This window comes from Ochlerotatus camptorhynchus, unplaced genomic scaffold (assembly GCF_037179485.1).
Source record: "Ochlerotatus camptorhynchus isolate MF236.1 unplaced genomic scaffold, CSIRO-AGI_Acam_v1.1 ptg000077l, whole genome shotgun sequence".
Taxonomy (NCBI): domain Eukaryota; kingdom Metazoa; phylum Arthropoda; class Insecta; order Diptera; family Culicidae; genus Ochlerotatus; species Ochlerotatus camptorhynchus.
Window position 1 is genome coordinate 7902524 of NW_027040567.1, and position 19914 is coordinate 7922437.

General features: G+C 41.4%; 1 protein-coding gene across 1 annotated transcript in view; it reads right to left on the reverse strand.

The window, feature by feature from the left end:
• Positions 1–2715: 2715 nt before the first annotated feature.
• The window catches only part of LOC135697724 (proton-associated sugar transporter A-like), a 46274-nt gene continuing 29075 nt past the window's right edge, over positions 2716–19914 (reverse strand). Inside the window, exons 2-7 of the mRNA XM_065217520.1 lie at positions 9438–9501; positions 8516–8831; positions 7964–8226; positions 7609–7890; positions 3286–4217; positions 2716–3224 (exon numbers count right to left, since the gene is read on the reverse strand). Coding sequence (XP_065073592.1) covers positions 2994–3224; positions 3286–4217; positions 7609–7890; positions 7964–8226; positions 8516–8831; positions 9438–9474 — 2061 coding nt within the window. The 5' untranslated portion in view covers positions 9475–9501 and the 3' untranslated portion in view covers positions 2716–2993. The remainder of the gene's footprint in view (positions 3225–3285; positions 4218–7608; positions 7891–7963; positions 8227–8515; positions 8832–9437; positions 9502–19914) is intronic.

The window sequence follows — 19914 nt, forward strand, 5'->3', positions numbered from 1 at the left end:
GGCAATCACTCAGAGCATGCGGAGCATCCTTACAGTAAACGCATTTTGGGGTAGCATGACAAGGACCCTCCGTATGCTCCTCCCCACATTGATCGCACCGCGGTTTGTTGGAACAAAAGTCCGCGGTGTGACCTAGTTGTTTGCATTTCAAGCAATTCATTACCCTCGGTACAAACAAGCGTACAGGTAGTCGAACCTTCCCAATTGTGACGTAGTCAGGTAATGCCGATCCTGAAAAGGTCACACGAAACGAATCTGAGAGGGTATACTTTTTTTTTGTGCCTATGTGCGACACTGACTGCAGTTGAATGCAGTCCAGTATCTTGACTTTCGGGAGGGCACGGTTTTTGAAAATGCCGAAAGATTCGACTTGCAGGAAATCCTCACAAGTCAGACTCGATTCGGTGACCACTCCTTCAATTTCTACGTCACAACTGGGGACGTAGACTCGATATTCGATCGAAAAAAGCTCACAGGCAACAATCCGGTTTGCCTGTTTCAGGTCATCAACGGTAACGCGCAGTTTGTTTGACGTTACCTTAAAGATATCGGTTACGGCCGAAAAATGTTTTGTCAGATCCTTCGAAATCCGAGAAATATTCAAAGGTTTTTGTTTGGGCCGGAAAAAAACAACCCACGGACCTTTTGAGTCGCTTGGGTAAGCTTTATGGCGGGGGGTCGCAGAAATTTTTAAGGGAACGGTTGGAGTAGGGGGAACAGGTGGACGAGGGGGCGATGGTGGAGAAGGGGGGGCAGGGGGTGAAGGAGGTTGTTGTTTAGACATCACCTTTGGGTAAGCTCCAGTGCTCGTTTTGGGGTCCGAAGTAGAATCCCCTGAGGTATCCATTTCCTCTTCAGTGAGAAGCAGATTTTCGAATGATGGAGATTTAACAGACTCATCATCGGAGATATCTGCTAGCGAAATACCCCCGCCATCATTGGTTTCATCCATTGCGGGGTCTTAAGTACCTCCGCAACAGATTTCGACATAAAAAAGGAAATATATATATATATTTATATATATATATATATATATATATATATATATATATATATATATATATATATGCGTTGAGAAAAAAAAAAATAATAAATAAAAAAAAAATAAGAAAAAAATAAACTTATCCAAAAATATAACGGTAAAAATAATACTTAATCCAACAAAGCAAAAAAAAAAAAAAAACTTTAAAATGGAAAAAATAATGCCAGGAAAGTTAATCAACACTATAGGGAGATTAATCAACTTGCAAAAAAAAAAAAAAACAGTAAATGAAAAAAAAGAGAAAAAAAAAATGAAAAATTTTTCAGGAAAAAACAAAAAGGTGTCAGAAAAGTTAATCAACACTGTATGGAGATTAATCAGGTTGCGGAGAACGGAAGATAACCGTTTGTTACTTAACTCTCCACACAAGCGCACGGAGTGTGGCTGATGACGATGATCTATCCTGATGTGAGAATGATGGTGCTGATCGTTCTATTGTTGCCCTCGAGTGTTTGCAACAAAGCACCGGCTGGCTCGCCGGCTGGTGAACTCGATGACCTTGAGTTTGCCGTTTCGTGATGCGATGAAACTTGTTGGTTAGAGATGTACAGCTCATCTGCCGGACTCGGCCGGAAATGACTGCTTCCTTTCTCGAACGATTGAGCGGCAATTACAATTCCGCGATGCTCACTGCACTGTTGTATACTACAACACCACTCAGTATGAAAGCGGATTGAAAAAAAAACCTCAATAGGGGAAAAAAACTAGTACCGATTACGGAGTGCAAGCAATACTTGACCGAAACAGTCGAGCGTTCGATGTGGAATGTGGTGAGTCCGTAACACCTTAAAATTAAACCGATTTTTTTCCTAATGAGCTGTCCCTGGACTGTGATAACACCAAATAGAAGCTTTAAGATTGTGGTCGGGAATCTGTTCATAGAATAATTGTAGCAAACCATGAGACCAGTTTGAGTAGATCAAGATAGAAGGTGCTTGAACTGTCCATTAAAGTCTGGGAAGGAAAGAGATGCAGACGCTTGATGAAGATTCGTCAAGACATAGGGTTAAGATCCAATTTCCAACGTAAAAAGCACAACCGAAACTGTTAATATTTATACAATGCGTTCTAATACACTACAGCTTGTAAAAAAAAATTATTTTACCAAACGAATTATCAACGCGTTCACCTCTAAATTATTGAAATATTTGAGGTATTTTGCTTGTTATGACGGAAGTAGGCGCTTATGCCGAAGTCGTTACTTATCCTGCATCAATTCAATATAATATATTGTTGATCCAATCGTAATCTAATTTGCAATGACGCATGCAGACCCGCAAGAAATATACAACAGGATAAACTGCTACTGGGATCGTAAATGTCAACTCAATCGTTAAAAATGCATCCATCAAAGCTAAAGTTACTCATAATGCGATTATCAATCCCGCTAGTCGCCTTTGACTTTACTGCAAGCACGCTTCATCGGAGACGTCACCCGAAATGTTTATCACTACACGCGGCTGATAATCAATCAGTCTGGTTATCTTGGTAATGCCTTGAAATGCTGATAAATTCCCAAGTGGCCACTAATTTTTATCAAAAGCATCGTAAACGTTTCAAACAGGTCAATAAACCAATTTAATCATTTTGAAATTGGCCTACGCAGAGGAAAATTTGCAACTCACTCACATTTCAATGGATTTCCCGTTGAGGCACAAAGCAAAACACGCCAATCAAGGTTTATTCCTATCTTAAATTTATTTGATATCAGAAACCTAACGTTGAGGGGTGACCTTAAACCTATACGTATAAAATACAGTTGACGTATATCACATAACATTACCGATATTGTAAAATGCTTCTATCATTCAATCCATTTGGAGGTAACATATTATTAAAATATAGGTAAATATCGTTTATCAGTGGAGGTCTGCTTTCGTATCAAGTAGATCTTGTCGTGAGAACTTCTGCGATTGCGCTACTGCCGCCCTGGGCCAGCCTGAGAGGGGTTTTACAAATCCATATAGACGACCTGCGTTGATGCCAGTGCTGCCAGAAAACTACAAGTACCGGCCGTGTAGATTACGGCAGCCGTCGTTCCCAGCGCTTCAATCAACGATCCTATGCACAGCGAAACGATGATCTGTGCAACGAATATCATTCCCCCGACTACGGCTATGTCGGTTGCCAAACCACGCTTCTTTTCCGGTTTATCCGTTGCCGTCGACTTATTTGCTTTGAACTATAACGAGGGGAATTGTATTGGTTATTTGAAATTTATCGAAGATCAATCTGTAACAAACCTGTCCCTTAGCATGATACTGTCCAATCAACAGGAAAGGCATAGTAAACAGCAATGCGTAGACAATTCCTCCGGTAGCACTGAACACGAATACTGTCACCTTGTTTGGGTAAATGGCCATTAGAATCATCCCGATGGCATCGATTAGCAGTCCACCGCAGTAGACAATGCGGGCGCGGAGAACCTTGATCAATTTCTCGATCGTAAACGAATAGCACGAGCAGGCCAGCGAGTAGATTGCCAGCCCGAAACATCCATAGCGGACTCCTTCCAGGTACAGCTGATAGGATTCCGATGTCGACGGAGCTGCCGGATTTCCCTTGAACACCTCCTCGCCGACAAAGTCGGTGAAGTATAAACAGAAGCTTAAATGTCCCATCCAGCAGAGCAGATTCGTAAAGCAAAGAATCGCAATCGATTTAGGCATCATGACAATACTCTTCAGGAAGTCCTTCAGAGACATCGCTTTCTCTTCATCGTCTAAGTCGGAGTCCGACGTCGAACATGCTGGTTCGACCGTTTGTTTCTTTTCTGTCTCCGCGGCTAGCGCGTTGTTGATCATCTGCGGTGCCGGAGGCTGAGTCGTTTCGTCGATCGTCTGCAGCTGCATCGCAAAGGACCGACTCACATCCTTGATGTAGAAGATCTTGTCATCCATTTTGGCCCGTTCCTTCTTGACGATAGACTCGGTCAACGGTCGCAGCAAGTCATCCTTTTCCATCAACGGGAGCGGGATTTCACGGAAGCTGGACACCGTGAGGATGAGGCATATGATGAAGATTATACCAACGATGGTGAATACGGTTTTGATGCTGCCTCCGAGAAAATCGCCGAAACTCGTGTCGTCCCAGTTGATTCCACCGAGCATGTAACCCAAGCTGCCTCCGATGCCGGCCATGATCGAAAATGTGCTGCAGGCGCGACCGTGGTCCTCTGAAAATTGAATTTTGAAGGGTATTGTTATGTAATTTTTGAAAGAATTTTTAAAGGGATTTCAGGAGGATCTATTCAGAGATTCTATAATGATTTCTTCAGGGATTCCAGGACGATTCATTTAGGGGAATCAGAAGAATCCCTCTAGAGATTCCAGAAGAATCAAACCCTCTAGGTGTTCCAGAAGATTCAATCCCTCTAGGGATTCCAGAAGAATCAATCCCTTTAGGGATTCCAGAAGAATCAATCTCTCTAGGGATTCCAGAAGAATCCCTCTAATGATTCCCGAAGAATCCCTCTAGGGATTCCAGAAGAATAAATCCCTCTAGGGATTCCAGAAGAATCAATCCCTCTAGGGATTCCAGAAGAATCCCTTTAGGGATTCCAAAATAATCCTTATGAGGATTCCAGAAGAATCTCTCTAGGGATTCCAGAAGAATCACTCTAGGGATTTCAGAAGAATACCTCTATAGATTCCAGAAGAATCCCTCTAGAGATTCCAGAAGAATCCCTCTAGGCATTCCAGAAGAATCCCTCTAGGGATTCCAAAAGAATCCCTCTAGGGATTCCAGAAGAATCTCTCTAGGGATTCCAGAAGAATCTCTCTAGGGATTCCAGAAGAATCCCTCTAGGGACTCCAGAAGAATCCCTCTAGGGATTCTGGAAGAATCCCTCAAGGGATTCCCGAAGAATCCCTCCAGGGATTCCAGAAGAATCAATCCCTCTAGGGATTCCAGGAGAATCAATCCCTCTAGGGATTCCAGGAGAATCAATCCCTCTAGGGATTCCAGAAGAATCGATCCCTCTAGGGATTCCAGAAGAATCCCTCTAGGGATTCCAGAAGAATCCCTCTAGGGATTCCAGAAGAATCCCTCTAGGGATTCCAGAAGAATCCCTCTAGGGATTCCAGAAGAATCCCTCTAGGGATTCCAGAAGAATCCCTCTAGGGATTCCAGAAGAATCCCTCTAGGGATTCCAGAAGAATCCCTCTAGGGATTCCAGAAGAATCCCTCTAGGGATTCCAGAAGAATCCCTCTAGGGATTCCGGAAGAATCCCGCTAGGGATTCCAGAAGAATCCCTCTAGGGATTCCAGAAGAATCCCTCTAGGGATTCCAGAAGAATCCCTCTAGGGATTCCGGAAGAATCCCTCTAGGGATTCCAGAAGAATCCCTCTAGGGATTCCAGAAGAATCCCTCTAGGGATTCCAGAAGAATCCCTCTAGGGATTCCAGAAGAATCCCTCTAGGGATTCCAGAAGAATCCCTCTAGGGATTCCAGAAGAATCCCTCTAGGGATTCCAGAAGAATCCCTCTAGGGATTCCAGAAGAATCCCTCTAGGGATTCCAGATGAATCCCTCTAGGGATTCCAGAAGAATCCCTCTAGGGATTCCAGAAGAATCCCTCTAGGGATTCCAGAAGAATCCCTCTTGGGATCTCAGAAGAATCCCTCTTGGAATTCCAGAACAATCCCTCTAGGGATTCCAGAAGAATCCCTCTAGGGGTTCCAGAAGAATCCCTCTAGGGGTTGCAGAAGAATCCCTCTAGGGATTCCAGAAGAATCCCTCTTGGGATCTCAGAAGAATCCCTCTAGGGATTCCAGAAGAATCCCTCTAGGGATTCCAGAAGAATCCCTCTAGGGATTCCAGAAGAATCCCTCTAGGGATTCCAGAAGAATCCCTCTAGGGATTCCAGAAGAATCCCTCTAGGGATTCCAGAAGAATCCCTCTAGGGATTCCAGAAGAATCCCTCTAGGGATTCCAGAAGAATCCCTCTAGGGATTCCAGAAGAATCCCTCTAGGGATTCCAGAAGAATCCCTCTAGGGATTCCAGAAGAATCCCTCTAGGGATTCCAGAAGAATCCCTCTAGGGATTCCAGAAGAATCCCTCTAGGGATTCCAGAAGAATCCCTCTAGGGATTCCAGAAGAATCCCTCTAGGGATTCCAGAAGAATCCCTCTAGGGATTCCAGAAGAATCCCTCTAGGGATTCCAGAAGAATCCCTCTAGGGATTCCAGAAGAATCCCTCTTGGAATTCCAGAACAATCCCTCTAGGGATTCCAGAAGAATCCCTCTAGGGGTTCCAGAAGAATCCCTCTAGGGATTCCAGAAGAATCCCTCTAGGGATTCCAGAAGAATCCCTCTAGGGATTCCAGAAGAATCCCTCTAGGGATTCCAGAAGAATCCCTCTAGGGATTCCAGAAGAATCCCTCTAGGGATTCCAGAAGAATCCCTCTAGGGATTCCAGAAGAATCCCTCTTGGGATCTCAGAAGAATCCCTCTTGGAATTCCAGAACAATCCCTCTAGGGATTCCAGAAGAATCCCTCTAGGGATTCCAGAAGAATCCCTCTAGGGATTCCAGAAGAATCCCTCTAGGGATTCCAGAAGAATCCCTCTAGGGATTCCAGAAGAATCCCTCTAGGGATTCCAGAAGAATCCCTCTAGGGATTCCAGAAGAATCCCTCTAGGGATTCCAGAAGAATCCCTCTAGGGATTCCAGAAGAATCCCTCTAGGGATTCCAGAAGAATCCCTCTAGGGATTCCAGAAGAATCCCTCTAGGGATTCCAGAAGAATCCCTCTTGGAATTCCAGAACAATCCCTCTAGGGATTCCAGAAGAATCCCTCTAGGGGTTCCAGAAGAATCCCTCTAGGGGTTGCAGAAGAATCCCTCTAGGGATTCCAGAAGAATCCCTCTTGGGATCTCAGAAGAATCCCTCTTGGGATTCCAGAAGAATACCTCTAGGGATTCCAGAAGAATCCCTCTAGGGATTCCAGAAGAATCCCTCAAGGGATTCCAGAAGAATCCCTCTAGTAATTCCAGAAGAATCCCTCTAGGGATTCCAGAAGAATCCCTCTAGGGATTCCAGAAGAATCCCTCTAGGGATTCCAGAAGAATCCCTCTAGGGATTCCAGAAGAATCCCTCTAGGGATTCCAGAAGAATCCCTCTAGGGATTCCAGAAGAATCCCTCTAGGGATTCCAGAAGAATCCCTCTTGGAATTCCAGAACAATCCCTCTAAGGATTCCAGAAGAATCCCTCTAGGGGTTCCAGAAGAATCCCTCTAGGGGTTGCAGAAGAATCCCTCTAGGGATTCCAGAAGAATCCCTCTTGGGATCTCAGAAGAATCCCTCTTGGAATTCCAGAACAATCCCTCTAGGGATTCCAGAAGAATCCCTCTAGGGGTTCCAGAAGAATCCCTCTAGGGGTTGCAGAAGAATCCCTCTAGGGATTCCAGAAGAATCCCTCTAGGGATTCCAGAAGAATCCCTCTAGGGATTCCAGAAGAATCCCTCAAGGGATTCCAGAAGAATCCCTCTAGTAATTCCAAAAGAATCCATATATTTCCTTCCCAGGATTCCAGATGATTTAGGGGAAATACCAAGTAAATTCTCACCTGGAACGCACGTATCCAACAGGTAGGCCCGAGCAGGCGTCTGCGAGGTATCGGCACTGAAATCCAACAGCAGCGTACCGAATATGGTGATAAAGATAGCCCATTTGTAGTCCATCTCGTGGTCCAGGATTTCCTTATCCACCCGGTAGAAATCGTACGGCAGGAAAGCGGTCAAATTAGAATTCAGCACCTCGGTGATGTTGTTCGCCTCTTCCGGGAAAATTTCCCCCAAATCACCGAACCATCGACCGAAATTTTCCCCGAACGGAACCAAGATGCAACCTAAAATTAAAGCATTGCCGGTCATTAAATGTATTCAAGATCCAAAACTGAATTGCACTGGAAATAAACCTACCTAGCATCATCGTCACGGACAGCCCCAGCAGGATCGGTCTTCTGCGGCCCAACTTGTACTTGCAGCGATCACTCAACGTCCCCAGGATCGGAGCCAGGAAGAAACCAACCAACGGGGAAATGGCCCAGACCAGCGTCATCAGCTGATGTTCTACGCCGATTCCCAGCAGAATCGGTGAAACGAAGGCCGTCTCGGCCGAGTACACAAACTCGATGCCCATGATGACGAACGACAGCCGGATGAAGTCCCATCGGGATTTATTTCTGTGGAAGGGATGGGTAGGATACGGTGAATGTTAGAGCCATTCAGACCATGGGATGCCTAAGGTAGGTTGAGTAAACTTTACGAAAAGGTTTACAGGACTTCGAGAGAGGCTGTTCCAAGTTCAATTTTCAGATGAAGCAAGCATAGTTTTCGCACTAAGATCGATCGTGGAATTGAGTCTAACAGTTTGTTATTATTTTAAACTTCAAATTAAATCTCTCTGTGGTCGGTGTTGACAAACAAACAGTTCGCTTGCTCTATTAGAACAGCCGCTAGGTAGGTACTTACCGAAACACATGCGAGTAGTCTTCCTTGTAGCGCTGAGCGTTCAGCTCCCGCACCCGGCGCAGTTCCCGCACCAGCGGATCATTGCGCTGCTCGGCGTGAAAGTTACTGATCGTCCCGGCTACCATTTTGCCGTCGTCGTTGTCGTCGTCGTTGTCGTCTTTAGTGCAGCCGCAGGAAGTCTCACCGGAGGTGACAAGATGTGGAGCGTTGTAGCAAGTGCAGCCGCTTTTCCGTCGCTTCCGATCGGTGATGTGCTGTTGGTTTGCTGTGGGAACTCGAGGATTTTTCCAGATGATACTGCTTTCAAGGATGTTGGCTACAACGACATTGAGGGCACACTTAAGTTTTCGAAACATTATGGGATAGAAGATTCTAGGTTTCCGGACGCCACCGGGGAGAAGGATTAGTCCCTTTTTTGTTAGTTCAATAGTTGATTAGTTAGTTCGCTAGTTATAGTTCATAGAGTGGAGAGAGTGATTCAAGCGCATGCTAGTCTACTGGCGAACAAACGAGAGGGTGAGAGAGAAAGAGTAAAAGTCTATGGGCCGATCAATGGCAGATAAGATTTCCTGATGCTCGTTTATTGCCCTGTGCAGCACGAATTACGTCGACGGTGATGGGCCTTTGCCACGTAATGCATCGGAGTGTGCTTCTACAGTGGCGGTCGAACAGAGTCGGTCAGCCCATATTTTTTTTTATATTTCAATGACCATAATATCAGGTTAGCAATTACAAGAGCTGCATTCAACGTTAGTAAAGGGGTGTGTTATCGTAAACATCACTCACACTATTAGTCACTTGTGCCGCCGGCTGCCGGAAGAGTGTTAAAAGAGTGCATGCATATGTAAATGCCTTTCAGTGACAGCCGCGAAATGATGATGGGCCCAGTTGATGAAATGCGAATCTGTTGATTGTGTCGTACCTTTGAAGCATATTATTGCATCGTTGAGCTTTCCCATTTCCGTTATCAGGAGCTCCCCTGCGGCCTAGAAAGTTGATTGGAGGGGTTTAATTCAATAGTGCCCATGTGGAAAATGCATGTTTCTGAAGTGGAAATCATGTACTGATTGGAAATGTTGCAATTCAATGCTGTCGTCTATTGTGTTCAATTCATTGATCATATTTCATTGTTTCTCGGCAGCGAAATATTCCAGAGAACTTTTCATTTATGTTGGTAAATGGACATCGGTTGAAACCATAAATATCGCAGGAAGTGTAAGTCTAGTGTGTAATTTATTCAAAATTCCACGCGCTTTCTGCTGTTCCGCAATGATGCATCACGAGAGGGTAAGTGTGTCAGTTATTGGCCCTAGTGCATCTCTAACAAGCCCTATTTAATTTTAAGACAAGCTTATCCGGGCTTGATTTTAGCCCTAGGGCCAAATCATAAATCAATAATAATAATAAGAAAGCAATAGTACCAAAACTGGCTCACTGACCCTATGTTTTATTATTCTATTTACTTCAACCGTTTGAGAATTGGGGTGCAGTTTTGCATAAATACTTCAGCATAAAGCATAATCTAGCAGTGGTGCTAGGTGATATGGTCAGATGCGAATTCGTTGTCCTGTGGCGTTTTTTACGCCGCGGCAGCGGTAGCGAATAAATCGTGTTAACCGCGGGAGCGAAATTCACGTTGGTACCCACACCGGAGCGGCAGTTTTTTGGCAGCGTCGTACCGATCGTGAGCAATGGATTTGTCGTCGGATGAAGAAGAGGCGCTTTAGCTAGTTTCTTTACAAGCAGAGGAAAATGCGTTGAAGTATTTGGGCGATTTTCTTCATTTTTGAGATATTTGTTTACAGTTTTGTTTGATATTACAGATTTCTCACCACTGGTGATCACGGAAGTTCATGGAATTTTAGAGAAAGTTTGTCAATTTTTTGAAAAAAATACAAAACCTTACTTCCCCTGGAATGCATGTCTTCAAAAAAAATTTGCAGATCTTCGGGAAATTTCATAGACAGAACATCAGGGAAGTTCGCATAAGTTCAGAGAGATTTGCAAAGCTTCAAAGAAAGTTTGTATATCTTCAGGTAAATTTACAGAACTTCGTAGATCATGAAAAACTTTGCAGAATTTCAAAGAGGTTCACAGAACTTCAGAAATGTTGATAGATCATCAGATAAATTTTCAAAACATAAGGCAAGCTCGCAGAACTTCAGGAAAGTTCGTAGATCATCAAGGAAATTCAAGTTGAAGATTGCACAACATATCTTCCGAGGAATTTGTGAATGTTCAAGGAAGTTCATATTATATCAACTTCAGGGAAATGTGAAGAACTTCATACCTGTGGCGTGTTGAGTTGTTGAATATTTCCAGAAGAATGATCATACTGAAGTCTTGGGTGTTTACGATAATTTCTGAGCATGCTGGTATCGTTTTAGATTTTTTCGAAGAACTTTGAACTCTCGGACAGTGTATTGAGTTCGCTCTTAGTATTCTCCCGATATTTCCGATGAATTATCTCACGAAAACAATTTTAGCTCGACTAAAACCTTTGAATTCATTTGTCATTCACCTAAAAAATTCAATGGAACTATTCTCAGAACTGAATTTACGTCTAAAATTGTTTTGAATTTTCTCCTTCCCTTAGAATTCAACTTACAGTTTCTAAATTCTCATTTTAAATAAATGTAGTTCTACTAACATATTCCTTAGATTTAGCATAGCATATGCAATTGTACAAATCGTGGGTGGTCAACTATCCTCACAAATACCTTAGATTTCTCCTCCGGAAGCTTCTTTGAAGCGCAGTGAGTTTATAGCAGTTTACCGATCTTGGTACAAGTTGAGCGATTTCCAAGTAAAGCAAGGATTTTGTATAAGTTCTTGGAAATACATAGAAGCTCTGCTAGAATTTGGAGAATTTCGGGGGGATTCAGGGAGTTTTATAGATGGAAATTTTGTAGAAATTCCAATGATAGTCTGAGATCTTTTCAAATTTCAGGGAGCAGTAAATTTTCAAATTCAGACCAGTGATGGTAAAAATCAAGAAAATCCAAAATCAGGAACGGTCGAAAATCACTGCTGATCTTGAGATCAGCAATATCACAAACAGAAAATCACGGCGGATTTTATCTTTAGCTGATCTTGCGAGTAGCAAAATCACAAAGCAGAAAATCAAGGCTGATTTTAACCTCATCTGATTTTGCGGTAGCAAAAACCAAACGGAAAATCAATAAATTGGTATTACAGTCAAAGTAAAAATCCGACATCCACCGCCATGTTGGAATTCAAGATGGCGGACCAAAATCCAATATGGCGGCCTTGGACAGCGAATATTCATCTAAACCCATGCAATATGGATATCTACGCAATGGGCTCGATGAGGGGAAGTGAAAAATTGACATCCGCCGCCATTTTGGAATCCAATATGGCGGACAAAAATCCAATATGGCGGCCTCGGACTAAGAATAAGCTTTTAAACCCATGCAATATGGGTATCTACGTAATGAGCTCGATGAGGGGAAGTGGAAAATTGACACCCGCCGCCATTTTGGAATCCAATATAGCGGACCAAAATCCAATATGGCGGAACAAAATCCAATATGGCGGCCCCTGGACTAGGAATATGCATTTAAACCCATGCAATGGCTCAATGAGTGGAAGTGGAAAATTGACATCCACCATTTTTGAATCCAATATGGTGGACCAAAATCCAATATAACGGCCCCCGGACTAAGAATATGCATCTAAATCTATGCAATATGCGTATCTACGGCATGGGCTCGATGAGGGGAAGCGGAAAATTGACATCCGCTGCCATTTTGGAATCCAATATGGTGGACCAAAATTCAATATGGCGGCCCCCGGACTAGGAATATGCATTTAAACCCATGCAATGTGGGTATCTACGGAATGAGCTCGATGAGGGGAAGTGGAAAATTGACATCCGCTGCCATTTTGAGATACAATATGGCAGACCAAAATCCAATATGGCGGCCCCTGGACTAGGAATATGCATTTAACCCATGCAATATAGGTATCTACGGAATGTGCTCGATGAGTGGAAATGAAAAATTGACATCCGCCACCATTTTGGAATCCAATATGGTGGACCAAAATCCAATCTGGCAGCCCCCGGACTAGCAATATTCATCTAAACCCATGCAATATGGGTATCTATGAAATGGGTTCGATGAGTGGAAGTGGAAAATTGACATCCGCCGCCATTTTGTAATTCAATATGGTGGACCAAAATCCAATCTGGCAGCCCCCGGACTAGGAATATTCATCTAAACCCATGCAATATGGGTATCTATGAAATGGGTTCGATGAGTGGAAGTGGAAAATTGACATCCGCCGCCATTTTGGAATCCAATATGGCGGACCAAAATCCAATAGGAATATACATCTAAACTCATGCAATATGGGTATCTGCAGAATGGGTTTTTGATTTCCAAAATGGCAGCGGATTTCAATTTTTCACTTCCACTCATCGAGCCAATTGCGCGAATACCCATATTGCAAAGATTTAGATGCATATTCCCTGTTTGGGGGCCGCCATATTGGATTTTGGTCCGCCATCTTGGATTTGGGAGCCATCTTGGGTTTAAATCTACCATTTTAATTTCATCCGGAATGTTGACTTGAATTTCGGAATACCCCAAACTTTATAATTTCACATATCTTCTAATCCTATGATTTTCGATGATTTTGATCTTGGTTGATATTGATGATGGTGATTTGAGAATCGAAAACTTTTGAGCTTCTCGACGCTAACGAAAAATGCAAATGATCTATTAATAGATCACTGGGCGTTAGAGGCTTCTAATCTATAAAAAGATCACTGGGTGTTAATGGTTTAAAATAGGCTGTGGTGTGAACGGGGTGTTGCATCTACTAGTTTTACTTGTAAATATCAGTTCATGTTTGGTCAAAAACGATTTTGCAGACATTTTTGAAAATTCCCAGATATTTCAACTTTTCATCGAAGACTTTCAAAAAAAAAATATCTGGAATCTCTGCTGCCCACCTACACTGTACCAAACCACCATTCTCTGTTCGAATGAAACCTCAGACCATTCCCAAGTAACATTTTACGTTTTATGAAGTACTACAAGGCTTATATAAAACAACATTCATAAATCTCTGGTCAAGAGAGCTTTGCCTTTATTACATCCACCAAAACCTCATTAAGACTAGAATCTATCTAGTTGGCCCACCCTGAAGAAGGTTCTAAAGAGTGTACTATCGAGACATTTCAAGAATGACTCGCTGCAAAAAGGTTATATGACGAATGCATTGAGAACCATTTGAAATCCATATTAAAAGTACAATAAAAGCCATTTGGCATCAATACTTGTGCCATTTGCCTTTGACGCTTGCTAAGCGCACTAAAAATAAAGCATCAATCAAGATAAAAAGGGCTACATAAATATCGTCCGATCTTGCCAAATTCATTGTTCAAAAATGAATCTGTCAAAAATCCTCATAAATTTCCTCATAATTAAACTGAAAGAATTGCTAAAATGATCGAAACTCATATTGTGGTCTATTTTTAGGTGACAGATTAAATCTAATGTGAAATGTGCTACGGAAGATCGAAAAAAGTAAGTCCGCCTTCATTTGATTTGACTAATTATGTTTAATTTAGGAAAAAAAATATTGTTATATGTTATGTTAATCATTGCTCCCAGTCGAGACAATTTGATAATTTTCGTAATCTCTATTATTGCTCATTGATGAATTGATGAAAATAAAGTTATTATAAAGGAAAACATCTTGAAGACCGAAGATTGTAAAAAAGCAAATGCAATAATAACAATATGGCGATAGCATAAACATTAATTTTCCATAAGCAATTTGTGAAAAAGCTATTTTGCTTTCATGAAATCGCTAAGAAATGCAAAACATTTTAATGCGGCTTTTATGAAAATAATTTGTAGACTCAATTGATTTTATATAAAGCCATTTTGCTAGATCTTATTCCGTTTAGTTTTATGACGGCATTAATGGTGATAAAGTTGCCTGGAAAAAGTTAAACGTCAAAATTTGTTTATCTTTCGATAGTTTTGTTGTGCGATCATTGCAACGATGTTCTACTCCAGCGTTGGATCAACAAGTTGCGTAACATCCTTGATAAGGGCAATTCATCTATTGGAAGCAGTTACTCAGGAAGAGTATCTACGCAACTTGGAACAAGTGGAAGCTCAATTGTTCCCGAAAAGTTTTCCTTCTTCAGGGTGATGCGATGAAGTTTATGGGCGTTTGCTTGAAATTTTTGGAACAGTTAACCTTTTCGCCGAATGAAATCGTTGCTATGGTTCGGAAGGCAGCCAATTTCTAGCTGACGGACAGCTTCTGAAGTTTCCTGTCAGCAGTTTTCCGCAGTTCCAGTTTGGCACTGATGCTACTCGGATCATCATCGCAACGTTATTTCTGAAGAAGACTGCCATTGACAATATGCCGTGTATTTCCATCAAATTTAAGCGTCTAATTTGACGGCTTCCAGTGCAAGTGCTTCGTAAACCGCATTCACTTCGCTCCTCTCAGTCGGCTGCTTTGTTGTTGTTGACCGATTTTGTCGGAGCTGCCCTCCCAGAAAGTTCTGGAATTGGATTCCTTTTCTCTTCCGTCGACAGCATTGCTAGAATTATTACTCGATTATCCTTTGGCATTTCCTTGCGACTCATTTGATTATGTTTTTCTCTGCCTCTAGGCGAATTCATCTTTTTAGTTTTATTTGTAAACAGTGGGAGGTTTTATGATACACTTCATTGACACCAAAACGCATCAATATATGCTTTTAGATCCCGTTTGAAACCGAACGGTTTCATATTTGCTTTTATAATGATAAAACACCTTTATGAAGTATTTTGTCGTGACATCAATAAAACACATACCAATTGATTTACTGAACAGTTTTATAAAGGGATAGAGTGATGCATCAAATTCATTTTTAAAACCAGAAACTTTCTGATTTTCTCGTCATGTTTTAAAAGGTTTTTAAAACAGCATAAAGCTGAATTACTAATCAGGAATGTTTTTCACTTTTAAATGCTATATTTAAACTAAAAAGATTGCTTTTGCCGTTATAAAACCACAATAAATCATAGTGGAAGCCAAAAGGCAGTTAAATTGCTACTTGGGTTCAATTCGAAACATCGAAATCACATTTTCGAATGATAGCTGCAACCGGATGACGGTTGTTTTGAAATCAGAGCAGCTTTCCTCCCGAATACAGGATGAACATTATTATGAGAAGGGATAGGGCCTTCAGTTGGAATGCGTAATGCTTTCTGCAGGAAGATAGTCATCTTAAATTAAAATGCATTTGGTATCGGTTCAACCTCTTGACACAAATCATTCAAAACGATGATGTAAATAATTCTATCGAACGTCATTTGATACTCTGAGCAGACAAGCGAGGTGGAAACATAGCCATCGCTATCAGAGGTGGTACAAACATTGGTAAAGTGTGGAAATCGTAGATTGTGTTTTTCGTGGTGAAGGAAGTTTCCTCTACCAACAAGTATGTTTTGTTTCCATAATAAAGGACTGTTCATGGCTATTCAATATGAAAATGTAAACAATCGAATTAGTAATGTAATCTAAAACATTTGCAGATCATCCTATCCTTAAATTGTTGTCCTCTGAGCCCTGTACGTTTGGCAGCCAATTTTCAAATAAATATTATCCTTTATTTGGAGGACAGTCACATAAATGCTCATCAGTTGATGACGAATTCAACCATAAGGAAATCATTCGAAATTCGACAGCATATTGTTAAAGGGCTCGAGCAATACAATAATCAGTTGAAGTATTGCGGATGTTTTCATTCAGTGTATGGCTATAACACTGATGCAAAATTTTAAATTTTTCGCTCCACAGTGCTCAAACGGTTCCAAATTGGGTCCTGATTATCCTCCCAAAATTTGAACTCCTTTAGTAAGAACCTGACTTGGCACAAATCATTTGAAGTTTATATCTCAAAATTCACCAGTTCACTTTACTTCAGAAAATGATAGCTGAAAATTTTCTCAGCTACAACTTTGTTCAAGACCACTTTTCGATCAAATATAAATAACAAAAATTATTAATGATTCAAGTCACTGATGTCTTATGATTATGCTAAATCAACTGTTCAGCAGGCAACATTGGTTTTTATGGCGCGTAAAATAGAGAACAAAAATCATGGCTACTATGTCACACTGCAGAATACAGTGTTGCCCACAATACAGGTGCTTAATCTTGCAATAAGCTTATCAATCTCTTACACAATTAATAACTATTTATTTTGACATTTGGCTGAAAACCGATTTTCTGCAAAGTTGTAGCTGATAAAAATTCCCGTAAGAATAGCAATAGAATTTGTTAACAGTACAATATGAAAAAAAAGACTAGAAGACAATGAACAAAAAGTTTGGTTTTCCCATAGTAATTGCCATACAAACTTCAAATGGTTTGTGCCAAGTCAGTTTCTTATCAAATGAGGAGGACTTTCGGAGGCTAATCAGGACCCGATTAGAAACCGTTTGAGCACTGTGGAGCGAAAATTTCATTTTTTGCATCAGTCTAATGGCTATCTCCAATGCGTGTCCACTAGAAATACTCAGAGAGAGAGATGGGTGAAGATAATGTTTTGAGCCAAACTCAGAACTGACAAAATCTGAGCCAAACGAACATTCCCATTAGAATGTTTCCGACGATTTCTTATTCTTAACGGGTGCTCAATAAAAAATGAGAATGATTTCAGTGCCGTCCAGCGCTCTCGTGAGAGCATCGCGACTAAGTTGCGTCGTACGGCTGACCAAGGCCCTTTCTCCAATATTCATTGACTATTGAACACCCGTTAGTAGATTAAATTTGAGAGTATTGCAATCGAACAAAAATTCAATCACCTATAATATATTATGTTCGTGTGCTTCTCAACTTAAACTAGACTTTAAAATAAAAAAGCAATATTCTAACTCCATTGATTAATTGATCAAAGTTGGTTAATTAATGGCACCAAGAAATGTGCAAATATTTTGATGCAATCAATCTTTATTTTGCACATAAATCGAATCAAACGTAAGTCATGTGAAATGCTAGCTTCTAGCAAGAGTTGCAAGATAATTTGGGTACAAATCTTTGCTACCGAATTGGATATTGCTTTCTCCGTCCATCTCTCCCTCTGAGTATTTCTAGTGTATGGTGGATGTCAAAATAGTGGCAGACATCGATTATCAACTTTTTGAATGGGTTCAGATACATATTTGCTGTTCGGAAGTCGCCGTTCTGAAAGTGCGACCACCATCTTGAATTCCAAAATTTAAGCTTCTAAACGTCGAACTCATTCCGCAGCTAGCCAAATTGCATTGGTATTCGCTGTTTGATGGCCACCATTTCGAACTCAGGTCCTATTCGGATTGAAATCCAAAATATTTATTAAAGATCTGCCATATTTAATTCAAAAATGATAGCATTTATTTCAACAATAACGGATTTATTTGACTTATTGCATTTTCTGAGTAAAGTTAAAAACAGTCACGAGAAGTGCTCTCACTACATCAAGATGTGTGATTTGGTTACTCTGCACCCTTCTAGAATTTAAGCCGAGTTGTGTTTCTGCTGGGAAAATCTGCTAGCCTCCAGACCAAATACGGCGATAAATTATCGAATGAGTCATCCAACCCAGCACTGAGTGCTGCCAGTGGAATTTCTTTCGACTTTGAACTTTAGACGAGAACGGTCTTCAAGAAAAGCTTTCCTTGTTTAGGGCCCATGCATTAATTATGTCACGCTAAATCGAGCAAAAAATTACCCCCTCCCCCATATCGTGACATTTTTCCTATACCTAATGCATTGCTTGTCACAAAAACTTAAACACCCTCCTCCCCCCTTAGAGCGTGACATAATATATGCATCAACCCTTATTGATCAAAAGCATGAAACAGAATAGCCGACAGTAGAAAACTTAGTAGGCAGTCTGCGAAGAAACCACGCGAGAGTGCCAAGAACAGAAGATTAGATGAAGCAGACAAAGGCAGCCGAGAGTTCCGACAAGGTCGTCGTTGAACATCTGTTGAAACTAGTCGAGGTTGACGACCTTGTCGGAACTGAGGTTAAAAGGCTTCCGGAATCTCGCACTGTTCTTCAACACCGGAGAAAGTTTCTTTATACGCTGTTCCTAGTACGTTTGGCAATGGATTAGAAGGTGGAATCAATCCCTAAAACTCTGAGAAGTGTACCGGTTGACGATGATACGGAGGATTCCCTCTCGAAGGCGTTCATCAATCTGAAACTCATCTTCTTCTTCTTTACATTTCAAGCTTATTGCTTATCGCATATTAGCTTATTGCGTGCTCCCAACTAGTGTTCTAAGATGCACTTCCACAGTTATTAATTGAAACCTTTCGATACCTGTTCCATGTTTTTGCATTAGTATAATTGTGTGGCATGTACAATCGAAAAATTACTAGACCAGACCGGGAATCGAACCCAGCCACCTCCAGCATGAGTTTGCTTTGTAGCTGTGCCTATATCTACTGAGCTAAGGGAGGCTCCGTTGTTTGTTATTTGTAATTTGCGCAATCGTTACTGTTAACCAGCTGCTGAATGTAATTTTCCACTGCAACGGAAACAAACATTGGCTTGTTTGATACATGGCGTTAATTGACAGAATTGATCTATTACTTATATGGTTTTTTTCCGGTAAAATATTGGCACACATGGTGACTGTGAATCTGATGTGCACACATGTGCAACTGTATCTTTCTGACTAATATTCCAGATCCGGTATTGCGCCCGCTGTATAAATTGATAAAAAATATAGAATCAATTTTATACAGCATCGTGTTGATGTGTTTGATATTTGACATTTACCACCACGTGGCTTGGCCCCAAAAAAAAAACCAAATCTTCTCTGCTTGATGTGATAACCAACGCAATTTTCTTTTCACTTCGCGCGAACGGTTGTTTTCCTTTTACCCTAGGTTAGTAACAAAATTTGTGCCTGCCTTTCAATGCGACAATCAAACCGAAACCGAATGTTGCATTATCTCCTGGCCAAGTGTCAAGTGTGCAAAACAACTGAATTATGTCATTCGCATTACGAATGCTCATCAGAATTTCTTTTCGATAGTGCAATCTTCCCCGAACCGGCTACCGGCACATGTTGATAACATTTGCTTTGTAATAATGTAAGACAAACAAATACTCCCAAATAGCAGCTCGATTCGGGGAGCAACTTCTGGAAATAATATTTCGATCGATGACGACGGTCTCGGGCACACTTCAACTTCACTTCCTTTGGCATTCGTTATCAATCAAATCTCGATCGGAAATCGCGGTCATCCGACTTCAACCCTCCTTCGTAAAAGCCTTCACTAGTTTACTTACACTACAACACTGTTAATTTCAGGAATGAACTTTTACCAGCTGCAACCGAAAAGATCAGTGAACTGGTAACT